This window comes from Panthera uncia, assembly GCF_023721935.1.
Source record: "Panthera uncia isolate 11264 chromosome A1 unlocalized genomic scaffold, Puncia_PCG_1.0 HiC_scaffold_17, whole genome shotgun sequence".
NCBI lineage: Eukaryota > Metazoa > Chordata > Mammalia > Carnivora > Felidae > Panthera > Panthera uncia.
This window is the reverse complement of record NW_026057577.1, coordinates 125,413,728-125,426,460: the sequence shown is the minus strand read 5'-3', so window position 1 is coordinate 125,426,460 and position 12,733 is coordinate 125,413,728. Positions and strand designations below refer to the sequence as shown.

The 12,733-nt window shown below is 43.4% G+C and overlaps 1 protein-coding gene across 6 annotated transcripts in view; it reads left to right on the top strand.

Moving 5' to 3' along the window:
* Positions 1–12,733, top strand: part of TTC23L (tetratricopeptide repeat domain 23 like) — a 59,194-nt gene that overhangs the window by 1,134 nt on the left and 45,327 nt on the right. For all 6 annotated transcript variants that reach the window (XM_049648203.1, XM_049648200.1, XM_049648201.1 and 3 more), the window contains exons 2-4: positions 1,013–1,087; positions 5,034–5,217; positions 8,781–8,904. In XM_049648203.1, coding sequence (XP_049504160.1) covers positions 1,020–1,087; positions 5,034–5,217; positions 8,781–8,904 — 376 coding nt within the window. In that variant the 5' untranslated portion in view covers positions 1,013–1,019. The remainder of the gene's footprint in view (positions 1–1,012; positions 1,088–5,033; positions 5,218–8,780; positions 8,905–12,733) is intronic.

The window sequence follows — 12,733 nt, the reverse complement described above, 5'->3', positions numbered from 1 at the left end:
TTATGAATCGGATTTTTGCCACGAGTTTTCAACCATTTCCCCCCATCAGCTAACGACAATACCAAAATAGACGCGTGTGTGTTCCTTAACTGGGACTTCCTATTAAATAGTGGGAATGCCCTAGGGACAAGAAGAATTAACCGATAAACTGGCTATTCCTCATTTAATACTAAAAGCTCCTCCTTTGCTTGCATCCATCTTGCAAAAACAATATCAGACTTGAGCAGAACATAGTTTTGGTGATTCAGGAGCTGTAAATGCACTGGCTTTAAGGGGGCAAGAAAAAGCCAGGGATTTTGGAGGTACTATGGAGTCGGAATTAGAGGAAAGAACTTTTGGGGCGCCTGGGTGGCTCAGTCGGTTAAGCATCCCACATCGGCTCAGGTTATGATCTCACAGTTTGTGAGTTCAAGCCCCACTCGGGCTCTGTGCTGACAGCCTGGAGTCTGCTTCGGATTGTGTCTCCTTCCATCTCTGACCTTCCCCCACTTGTGCTCTGTCTCTCAAAAATAAATAAGTGTAAAAAAAAAATGTAGGGGCGCCTGGGTGGCGCAGTCGGTTAAGCGTCCGACTTCAGCCAGGTCACGATCTCGCGGTCCGTGAGTTCGAGCCCCGCGTCAGGCTCTGGGCTGATGGCTCGGATCCTGAAGCCTGTTTCCGATTCTGTGTCTCCCTCTCTCTCTCTGCCCCTCCCCCATTCATGCTCTGTCTCTCTCTGTCCCAAAAATAAATAAAAAACGTTGAAAAAAAAATTTTTAAAAATAAAAAAAAATTGATTACACACAAAAAAAAAATGTAGAGGAAAGAACTTTAATTCAGAGGTTTAGTTTGACGAATGTCTTTAATTTCTGCTTTCCAGGTGTCTCTATGCATGAGTGTGTATAGTCTGTTTTTGAATTTCAGATGGGTTATATATTTAGGCAGTTTCAGTTTGATGTTAACAGCATCCAACAGAGGGAAAATAGGATAGCTTTTTTTCCCCAAAGCCGACCTCACCTGTGATTCTTGGTAGGAAGAAGATGCAAGCCAGCCCCATCCGCATTCCAACCGTCAGCAATGACACTGACTGGGACTTCTGCTTCCACTTGTAAGTAGCTCAGAACCTTGACATCACACTCAGTCACTGGCCTGGAACACAGGGACCTCCCACTTCAGGCAAACCTGGGGTGAGGAGCTTTGAGCGCCTGTTACACAGAAGAGAAGGTTGAAGTTCTGTGATGTGTTTTAATTACGATTCTGCTCTAAGATCCATTTGTATTTGTGCAACCTGTGCAAGAAGGAAAATACTTTTTTCCTAACCTATTTTTTACAGATAGGTTAATTATAATTGTAACAAGATTGGTAAAGTCATGGAGAATTCAATATAACAGAGTTAATGAGCAAATTAAAATTGTGTTGTGAAATAGACAATAAGTAAATTAAACTTTCACATCATAATAGCTAATACTTATTGAGCAAATACTGTGTGCCAGGCACTGTTCTAAGTGCTTCTGTATATTAACTCATCTAACTCCCAACATCCCTGTAAGGGTGGTGCTATTATACTATTATAATTTTATAGCTAAGGAGTATGAATCAAAAACAGGTTCGGGAATTTGCCCAACACGGAGCTAGTGATTTAAACTAAGCGGTCTGACTCCAGAGTCAATTCTTGAACCATTCCTTTGTACCAAGAGTTCCCAACCTTGGCATTGCTGACATTTTGGGTTGGATAACTCTTTGTTGTGGGGGCCTGACCTGTACACTGTAGGATGTTTAGCAGCATTCCTGGTCTCCACCCACTAGATGCCAGTAGCACCGTCCCAGTAGTGAAAAGCTGAAATACCTCCAGAGGTTGCCAAATCTCCCCTAGGGGAAATGTCACCCTTGGTTGAGAACCATTGCTCTATGCCAATGTTATCAAATAGAAATATAATGCAAGTCATAAATGCCAGCCACATAGATAATTTAAAATTTTCCAGTAGCCGTACTAAAAAACAAAAAAGAAATAGGTAAATTGAAGTTTAATACGATGTTTATCTTAATGTATCCGAAGTATTTTATAAAATAACTAATGAAATATTTTATATGTTTTCTTTAAACTAAGTCTTTGAAATTCAGTGTGTATTTTACACTTATAGCACATCACAGTTCAGGCTAGCCACATTTCATATGCTTAATAGCCACATGTGACAAGTGGTTAATAGCTTAGTAATTCTGTCCCTCCTCATGAAATATCTTGAGGTTAAGGTTTATGTAATTTTTTTTATATAATATAAAAATTGAAATTAAGATATAGAGTTCATAGTAGAGTATCTTGGAAGTAATCAGATAATTCATATTTATTATTACTAGTCAGAATTCATATTTATTATGGCAACATATAGAAGAAGTTACAAACCTGGCAAGGAAGACCTTTCATCCAACCTGCCTATTCTTATTTATTGACTTTTATTTTATCTTTCAAGGTATCTGGCCAGTATTCTCCAGTTGTCTTATCTTTCATGACAAGATGTTTAATCCAAAGCCAGTTTAAGGTTTTGCATTCTCATTTGTCAAGACCTCAATGTTTCTCCTCCCTTTGAGGTCCCTGCTGTTCAAGCTTACTGCCTTTGGTCTCGGCTTAATTTCATTGAAGGGTGAACTTCAAATATTTAGGGCGTGGGTCACCTGGGTGGCTCAGTTGGTTAAGCATCCGACTCTGGCTCAGGTCATGATCTCATGGTTCCTGAGCTCGAGCCCCACATTGGGCTCTGTGCTGACAGCTCAGAGGCTGGAGCTGCTTCAGATTCTGTCTCTCTCTGTCTCTCTCTGCCCCTCCCCCACTCACACTTGGTCTGTCTCTCCAAAATGAATAAACGTTAAAAAAATTTAATAAAAATAAATAAAATAAAATAAAATATTTAGGGCTTATAATTTTTAAGATCCATAATTGACAATCTCTTTGGTGACCCTGATATATTGAACTTCTCCAGATCTGTGAAGTCTGCAGCCTAAGCAAACTGAGGGACTAAATTTTCTTTTATTTTTCTTGACTCACGATCTCTTGCCACAGACTCCCTCTATCTTCAGTATTTTTCAAGTATCCTAAAGACTACCGTTTCTCTTTTCATTCATTTGTTCATCCTTTAACAAGCCATTCATTATTTGTTGTTACTGTAAGCCAGGTATCAGGGTTTCAGAAACAAATGAGATTTAGCCCTGGCTCTGGTGGAGTTTATTTGCTAGAAAGCGAAGACTCAGAAACAAAACAAATTTTGAAAATGAGACTATAATGTGATTTGCAGTATAGTAGAAATTTGGAGGAAATTTTTGCAAGCCCTTCTGCTTACTACTCCAGTGCAAGACTCCAGCAGAGGTGACGCCTGAGTTGGGTCTTGAAGGAGGAGTATGGAATTCACTAGGCAGAGAGGAGGGAAATGTAGCACCTACCTTCTGATCACATTACATCAGCCATGTTCTCTGGCTTTTCCATTGAGTTTGTGTGTCTTCTGAAAGCACACTTCTGTTTCTTGCCTGAAGAAATGTTGCTCTCCTATCCACTTGACCTGGTTTGCTCATATACCTCTGGGTAGGTTATTTAGAACAGGAAGTCTGGATGGATATTAACATCTCATTTTTCAAACCTAATGTGAAAGATTTCACTTGACATTTGTTTTTCTTTCTGTATTTTCATTTTTTTTTTTTTACAGTGAACATTCATTACTTATCAGTGGAAAAGGAAGATAAATTTTATTCTTAAAACTATATAGGGGTTGAATTTTTAAAAGCTATTGTGAATACAGAAGTGATTCTTTTGGGGGACTTGTTTATAATTAATTGAACATTCTGTTGTTGCACTTAAGATTTTAGAATTCCATTTGTTCTGGATCACTTTGATTTTTCTGGCCATGTTAGGACATGGTTATGTCTTTGGTGTGTATAAGATTAACTCTTGACTTTTATCTTTACCGTTTCCAATCACCCATTCATAATTATGTTCAGCTTTGAAGTCAGAGATCTACATTGAGCAAGTGAGAAAGGAGAGGGGAGAAGGAGGGTAGGAGAGAGAGAGAGAGAGGTGAGTGGAGAGGGGGAGATTTTCAACCCACTCAGCTCTTTTTAATACATTTATCTGTAACACAACTGAGAAGTCCATTTTGCTTCTGAATCTGCTCTTGACTGTGTGGAGTTCCCTGGCCTCTCCTTGGTGGGGCCACATTTGCTTTAGTTAGTTGGCCACTACTTTTAAGAAATATGGAAGAGGACACGTGAAGTCTAGCCACAAACTGTTAATTCCCTTCCCATTAATTCATTATATCCGTTTTCTTTCCTGGTTTGAATCAGAATTTTAGAATATGGGGCGCCTGGGTGGCGCAGTCGGTTAAGCGTCCGACTTCAGCCAGGTCACGATCTCGCGGTCCGTGAGTTCGAGCCCCGCGTCGGGCTCTGTGCTGACAGCTCAGAGCCTGGAGCCTGTTTCCGATTCTGTGTCTCCCTCTCTCTCTGCCCCTCCCCCGTTCATGCTCTGTCTCTCTCTGTCCCAAAAATAAATAAAAAACGTTGAAAAAAAAATTAAAAAAAAAAAAAAAGAATTTTAGAATATAAAAGATCTTTGAAATCTTCCAATTCACCACCTTCATTTTGTAGATGAAGAAACCAAATCATGGAGCTAATAAAATGATTATAACTAATGCTAAAATAGTACTTACTAAATAGCAGGCACTATGCTAAATGATTCATGAGTATTATCTGATTTAATCCAATAATCTCATTGGATTGACCTCATTTTACAAAGAAGCAAATTACGTGATAACTTGCTTAGGGTCATGTGGTTAGTAAGTAGCAGAGCTGGGACTGTGGTGTAGGTGGGTGGTTTGCCAAATCTGTTTTATTTGAATCAACACATTGCCATCCTGATTCTGGGCTTCAAGGGTGACAAGAGACTTTATTCCTTCAAGTTTATGTTAGCATATCCCTAGCCCCCGGCTGGGAGGGCTCTGTCCTTCAATTTTACCTTGTTTGAGATATGCAGAGGTCAGATCTGAATCCATGCCCCTCGCTGGTATCTACAGGTCACAGCAAGCCAAGAAGCCAGCATACCAGCAAAGAGATGAACTGTATTCATCTAGCGGGTCTGGAGAGAGTGAAGAAGATACTAAGGCCACGGAGGAGATGGCCGTAGGCTGCATGTCTCTTCCTGAAGACAAATTGGCCCAATCCCAGAAGAAAATAGCTCAGCTGATTAAGAAAAAAATGGTAAAACCAAAAGCTCACTAGGTTTTAGTTTCCCTTTAAAAATATGTCCATGATTACAGAATCTCTGCCTTAACTGAAGATTGAAGCGCTCAAAGTAGAGGAAGTTGTATTTCTTTATAGGTGGAAGAAACGAAAGCAGAGCATAGTTGGGTAGCCAGCCTGGCCTCAGGCTTCACACAGGGCTCACTGTGCATTCTTTGATGGAATAGCTGTGCTCCTGGCTTTAGACTAAAAATGCTTTATTCTTTGTGTTGATGTTTGATGGATGACCTTTCAGTAAAAAACTTTTCAAAAAGTCTCTCCTGAAAGGTTTCAGAATGGTATCTCTTGGGTGACAGGAAAGGCCAGGCTAGTGAGGCAGGAGGCTGAGAACAAGAGTAGCCGGGCTGAGGTCCAGGCCCAGAAGCAGCAAGGATATAAGTAAGATGCCAGTGGTTTCAGTGGACTCATAAGCAAATGAAAGCACCAGAAACAGGAGGTAGCAGCAGAGGTCAAAGTCCAGGTATGCATTTCTAAGAACAAGGCAAAGACTTGTAACTAGGACCTCGCTTAATGAGAGTGTTCAAAATGCAGGCACCTGAGACAGGATGACAGTGACCTTCACTATTAGAATGCGGGCACCCATCTGCTCCCAGGGCATGATTTATCAGCAGAGGAATTCATGCAGTGACTTCCTGGCCAAGGGAAAAAATGAGCTTAAAATCATGTATGGAGAAAGGTCTGTAGATGGCTTTAGGAAAGGCTGAGAGACACCTCACAGGCAGATGATAGAGGCTGATACCCCTCGTTGGATCTACCTATACATTTACCCCACCTTTGTAAATTGTTCAGAGGACTTGCAGAGGACGGCCGCCTTGGCCTGTACCCATTAGTATCTCACAGACCCAGGCCAGAACCTTCACTTTTAGAGACAGACAAGTACCATCTGCCAGAGTCCAAGTATGGGTTTTTAAGGCTTCATAACTCTGTGGCCAGTTTAGATAATGACAAAGATTTAGATTTAGGAGATAAACGAGCCCCACCCAGCGCTCACAGGCCCGAAGGGCAGGAGGGTTGGCAGTAGGTGCAGACCTCTAGAGCCCACGTTGGTTATCTCCGTTTTGCCAGGGCAGGGAGTTTGAGGATGGATGAATGCAGAATGTCCAGAGCCAGGAGAGCACGCAAGGTTTTGTACTCCCGTTCCAGTGACTTTTCATGGTATTCTGCTTCCTCCTCAAAATGAAACTTAATAAATTCTGTGGTGAGCCCATGGAGAACTCTCAAAACTTCTGACGGAATGGGTGTTTTTAAAGCACGAAGGGGCCTGTGCTGTCACCCTCTCTGCATGTGTATGTGTGAGCCGGGGACAGGTGAGGCGGCAGGTGAGGGGGGACACAGGGATGAGGCGGCAGCTGGAACCCAGGGTGGTCTTGCCCAGAGCACCACGGTCAGTAGACACTAGAACCAGAGCTGAAATGCCAAGCTTTGAGTCTTTGAAGTGCTGCTTTCACCTCACCAGGAGATACAGGCTTGATTTTGTCAGTCAGTGCAGCCATTTGATAGCTGTCTTTGTAAAGTCACTGAAATCTGTGACTCCAAAATGCAGTTCTGTGACTTCTTGGGGAGCTCTGCCTGTGAGTTCTACAAGCAGCAGGGGCTCTTTCCCACCCCATCCTCTTCTCCTGGCTGAAAAAGAGATGACTCATTCAGCGCATGTTGAATGAGCATCTCCTCTGAACTGGGCATACGGTAGTGAACATGAGGAATAAGCTTCTGTTCTCAAGGAGCTTCAATTTGGGGAGACAATTAATAGACAAAAAAATAACCATTAGTGTAATATCAGAGAGAGGTAAGTGCCATGAAGAAAAAAATAAAAGAAGTAATGGGATAGTAAGTGACGGGGGTGAGAGGCTGTTTTTAGATAAGATGCCAAGAAAGGCCTCTCTGAAGTGAACAAAATGAAAATGAAATGAGAAAGTGATTACGTATTCGAGCGTCCCAAGCGGGAAACAGTAGGTGCAAAAGCCAAGTTAGAAATTAGTTTGCCATGTTCACGAGCATCAGATAGGTTTTCAAATCCATGCTTATAATAATAATAGTAACAAACTATTTGGTCACCAGTGGAGGATGCTAGTGACTGAACTCATTACTTTAAAAGCTAGCAAATAAAGGGAAAGAATAAGTTGTGTATCTTGTCCTTCTATTATAAACTGTACTATTGGGTAACCAAACAGGAGATGAGGGGAGAGTTGTCTGTAGAATTAATCCAGCTAACACATGAAGAAACACTGATAGAATTGGATATTGGCATTTTATAACATTTTATGAGTGAATCCATGTAGTTGTGCCAATAATCAGAAAAAAAGCCAACCAAACATAGGTGTCTTCTGATGGAAAAATGTATGAGAACTATGAAATAGTTTTGCTTAAAAAAATAATAAAGCTAAAGTAAACCCAACTTCTTTTTTTGTTTTAATTTTTTAATGTTTATTTTTGAGAGAGAGACACACACAGAGCATGAGTAGGGGAGAGGCAGAGAGCAAGGGACACAGAATCTGAAGCAGGCTCCAGGCTTTGAGCTGTCAGCACAGAGCCCAATGTGGGGCTCGAACCCACAAACCAGACTTCGAGATCATGGCCTGAGCCAAAGTCGTATGCTCAACCAGCTGAGCCACCCAGACGCCCAAGCAAACCCAACTTCTAAATCCAGCTACCAATATAAAGGCAAGACAGGGAATGGAGGGACATGTTGAATGACACCATAAGAATGCATTCAAAAAATTTACATGTTTGGAAAACAGAATTTACATGTTTGGGAAACACTATCATCCAAATGACCCAATTTCTTCAACATACAATTTTCAATAAAAAGAACTAGAGGTGGAGATGGAATCTACAGAGGAATGAGACTCAGGAGACTTATCTCTATGTGCAGACAGACAAATTATCAAAAAAATACTAGATTTATGAGGTAATTATTAGATTTATGAGATCATAGATATTTAACATTACAGAATCACTGTTAATATTTTGGTGAGAGTGATTTTCTGGTTATGTGTCTAAGTCTGTGTCTTTTGGAGATACTTATGAGATATGAAATGATTTAATACTGATTTTCTTCAAAATAATAGGGTGGGTGGATAAGAAGGATGGATATGAAACAAGACTGACCATGAGTAGATACCTCATGAAGCGAAGTGAGCCATTCTCCATGCTATTTTTGTATATGGCTGACATTTTTCACAATAAAAGGCTAAAGGAAGTCACTCTGGCTGTGATGTGAAAAGCAGACTGGGGGAAGGGGGACAGGAGTGGAAGCAGGGGTGGCTGTCATGGTCAGCCAGGTAAAAGGTGAGGGTGGCTTGAGCCAGGCACTCGTGGCAGAAATGAGGAGAAGAGCTTGGTTTAAGGACTTAGGAATAAGGGACAGTCAGCAGGCCCTGTTGGATTGGGTGTGGGACGGGAAGGGAGGAGAAGAGACAAAGACAACAGGTGAATTCAGTCCTACATTCCCATGAGAAGAGAGTGGGCTGGAGCTGTCCCTCCTTTCCAAAAAAACATACTGACTGATTTGCTGTCTGCAGAATATCCAAGCAAACAAGGAGCTGATTCGCTGTGTCATCCTTTCTCGGATTATTTTTGGGGAAGAACACTGGAAATGTGCACAGGCTCTGGCCAGCCTGGCTTATGGCTACCTGACACTGAGAGGTACTTGGTTTCCCCAGCTGGGTCTGGGTGGGCCAGCTCGTGAGAGCCAAACTAAGCCAACCCACAGCCGTGGTGGGGGTGGGGATGACCGGGGGAGAGTCCTTCCTGCCCCCAACTCACACCTCCTCAGGAGGTGGGAAAGTCCGTGGATGAGGCAGTGTGTCAGGGATCTTAGAAATAATGATGATAATGATGATAGTTAATTTACTGAGTACTTAGCATGTGCCAAGCTAGTCTCATTTAGTCCTCCTAATATCCCTTGGAGGGAAATACGCTTATCATCCGTAGTTTACAGATGAGGGCCCTGAGGCACAGGGGGCAGAGGACAATATCACGGGTTCCAGCCACAGGTCCACGGGGGAAGGACAGGCAATTATGTACGCTCAACATCAGGGTGGCAGACCCAGTAACGGGACCTGAATTCCATGGACAGCCCTCAAGTTCCTGGAAAGTCTGCTGAGGAAAAGACAGTCCTCATCCTAGAGAAATGAAGCTTCTGGAAGGTATTCTGTACAGAGGAACAAGATAGGAATGCATTTGCTAAAACTGAAACCTAAGTGTAAGATCCACAAGGGCAGGAATTTTGCAGTAGAGGCTCAGGAAATATTTGTTCAGACGGACTGAGGCCAAAACACATCTCTGGAACTGAGGACACAGTCAGCTCAGGGCTCTGTGCCCCTTGGCCAGCCACGTCCTCCAGTAGGGACATCTCTACCATGGATCTCTTTGTACAAACTCACATGTGCTTTGTTTAAATGCCTCTGTCCCTGAAACAGAAGCTCCATGAGAGCAGGGACTGGTCTCATGTACAGTGCCTGGTACACAGTGTGGATCAGCAGATGTTACCACTGGGTAGAACTGAGCCTCTGGCCCGGGGCTTTTTCACATACCCCTTGGACCTGAGTCTTCAGGTGGGGCATAGCTTATGTAAGTGAGTGACTTAAGGTCTTGAGAGATTTGAGGGCTCCAGGGGAAGGGAAGCAATATGCCTGGGCCATAAGGAGCCTGAATATCAAAAATCAGAGCTTTTGGAAAAGTTGAAATGGAATCCAATTTATTAACCACTATCATAAATTCTATTAAACTCAGAGCGTGTGTTCCTTCTTAGGGCTCCTTAGGCCCTTTTGAGCTCATGTTTTACATGAAACTTTAGATTCATTGACTACTGATGTGGCAAGCCCATGAGTGGTTGACACTGGGGCCAGTGAGGTCACAGGCTCCTTTAGGCCTTAGAACACATCTGTTGTGTTCTGAGAGAAGGTTGGCATGGCTAAAGACAGGAGGGGGTCCTCACCTACTGGCAGAATGGCAGCCACTTGTCTGTGAGATTTAAGAGACGCCAGGAAGGTCTTCAGCAAAAGGCAATTTTCTTCTAGAGCTACACTGTTCTTCATTTGGAATTTCTCTATTTCATCCTCATAAATTTGTTGCCTTCATGATAACAGTCACATTTTAGCTTTGTGCCACTTTAACACTTAGAGAATTCCTGTTCTAAGTCTGGTGGCACTGTGGTAGGCACCAGGGATACATAAATGAATACTGGTATTCTATAAGCATACAGAGATCTTATAATAGGCAGGAACAAGTTATAATAGAGGCGGGAACAAAGTTCTGGAGAAACAAATGAGGCAGGTGAGTGCTTCTGCCACTGGAGAGGGAAATCAGGGAAGGCTGCAGAAAGAAGGTGACATTTGTCCTGTCTTTGACAGAGGAGTACAAGTTTTCCAAGTAGATTTCGAGAGGAGTGGTAGAGAACACAGAGTTGGGCCTCCATATGTGTTGATCTGAGGAGATGGAGTGAAAGGGTGTTTTATTCTCTATGAAACTACTTGCACGGAACACTGTAGTTTCCCCCTGGACCAAGAAGTTAGGGTAGAACAGGAGACACCTTAGGACAGACGGGTCATGCCTGGTAATAGGACTGGAAAGTTAAGTTGGCCCCACGTATCAAGGACTTTAGGGAATTATTAAAAGTTTCTGAGGGAGGGGCACCTGGGTGGCTCAGTGGGTTGAGCGTCCGACTTCCACTCAGGTCATGATCTCACCCTCATGGGTTCGAGCCCTGCGTCGGGCTCTGTGCTGACAGCTCAGAGCCTGGAGCCTTGCTTTGGATTCTGTGTCTCCCTCTCTCTCTGCCCCTCCCCCGCTCGCGCGCGCACGCTCTCTCTCTCTTTCAGAATAAATAAACATAATAAATTTTTTAAAAAGTTTCTGACTGAGGTGGTGACATAATCAAGCTTCTGTTAGAGACTCTGGAGGATGGGTTGGATTGATAGAAAAAGTAGAGGTGCAGATCAGTTAGGCCTTTATCCTGCCCAGACAGGAGTCAATGAAGGCACTGGCCACGGCAGTTGGAATGCAGAAGAAATGACTCAGAAGTAGTGATGTTTAGTGGGCAATTCTACTTGGAGCGAGAAGCTGAGGGAAGAGCTGAGGTTGCACAGGGCATGACCTAGATGGTTAGCTGAAATGGAGAACTAGAGGGGAAGAGCAGGCGTATGGGGGAAGGAGGAAGAGGATGCCGAGTCTGGTTTCAGAAAGGCTGGATCTCAGCCAGCGTGAGGTACTCAGGGGACATCGTGGTGGGATGGTCAGTAGGCAGCTGAGGGGTGGAGCTCGGGCTCAGGAAAGATGTCGGCTTGGGAGGGTTAGCACACAGGAGCAAGTTGAGGCCATAAGAGCGGATGAGCTTGACCAGCAAAAGGATGTAGAAAGAGAGGGAAAGAAGGCAGAGGAGAGAAGATAGGAGGATGAGAGCATCGGGAAGGTCCGCGGAAGCAGAGTCGGCAAAGGAAATAGAACAATCAGGAGGGGCCGTGTCGGAGAAAGGGTTTCAAAAAGAAGTGCAGTGTCAGGTGGCAGAGGGAGGTCAGATGACATGCGGGCTGAAGAGAGACCCATGGATTTGGCTGGCAGGTGGCAGATCACTGGCATTTGCTTTGGCACTGACAGGGACACTCTTGGGCCCTGGGAGAGCCCAGACTCGGCAAGACTGTCTAGGAGACTTGCTGAAACTGAGACTTGAAGTGATGGCGGCTCGAACTGGAGGGGAAGCCCCACGAGTGTTTGAAGGGGACATTTGTCTGAACGTGGGCCGGGCCACGGGTCCCTCCTTGTGTTGGGAGAGGTTATGGTGGTAGGTCTGTGGAAGGAAGTTGGTCGTCATCTTCTGAAATCAACCCATTCCATGAACGGTCACAAACAGACTCTGAGTTTTACTTTTCCAGTTAGGTTCCAGGCTGAGTCAAGATAGGTGAGTCGGTCCTATCACAAAAGATGGTGAGAACACCATCCTTTTTTCCTCGATTTACAGTTCTTCCTGTCACATGAATGGTGAACCACATTTGGGGTAGTATGTTGGAGGGAGGAAAAAAGTTTTCCCTTAAAGGAAGGTTTTATTTATTTTTCCTTGATGGGAAAAACAACTTCCTGATTAGACCAAGTACCTGTGTAGTTTAACAGTGCCCAGCCTTGAACCCAGACTTTCTGAAACCTAGCCTAGAATTTTTCCAGAATAGATTATGATCGTGACCTTTTCTTGAGAAAAACCTCCTATTTCAGTTATAATATTTACCCAGTCTCTTTACTTTAACTCTTTTTAAAGTCTGTGGTCCACGGAATAAACCATCCAAAGCTTTGAGAAATCACAAACCTTCAAGAGGGATGAAGTCTTGCTGAGCTCCACTTAGTTTTGTTGTCATTAATCCTCAGCTGCTGTAAAATGGGCGGAATTTATGAGCCAGCCTTCTGTGTAGGTGGGATGTATTCGTCTGTGAGTGTTCATGCTTCACTGCACATGTGTGTTTTACAGCCTTCAGACCTTCTTACC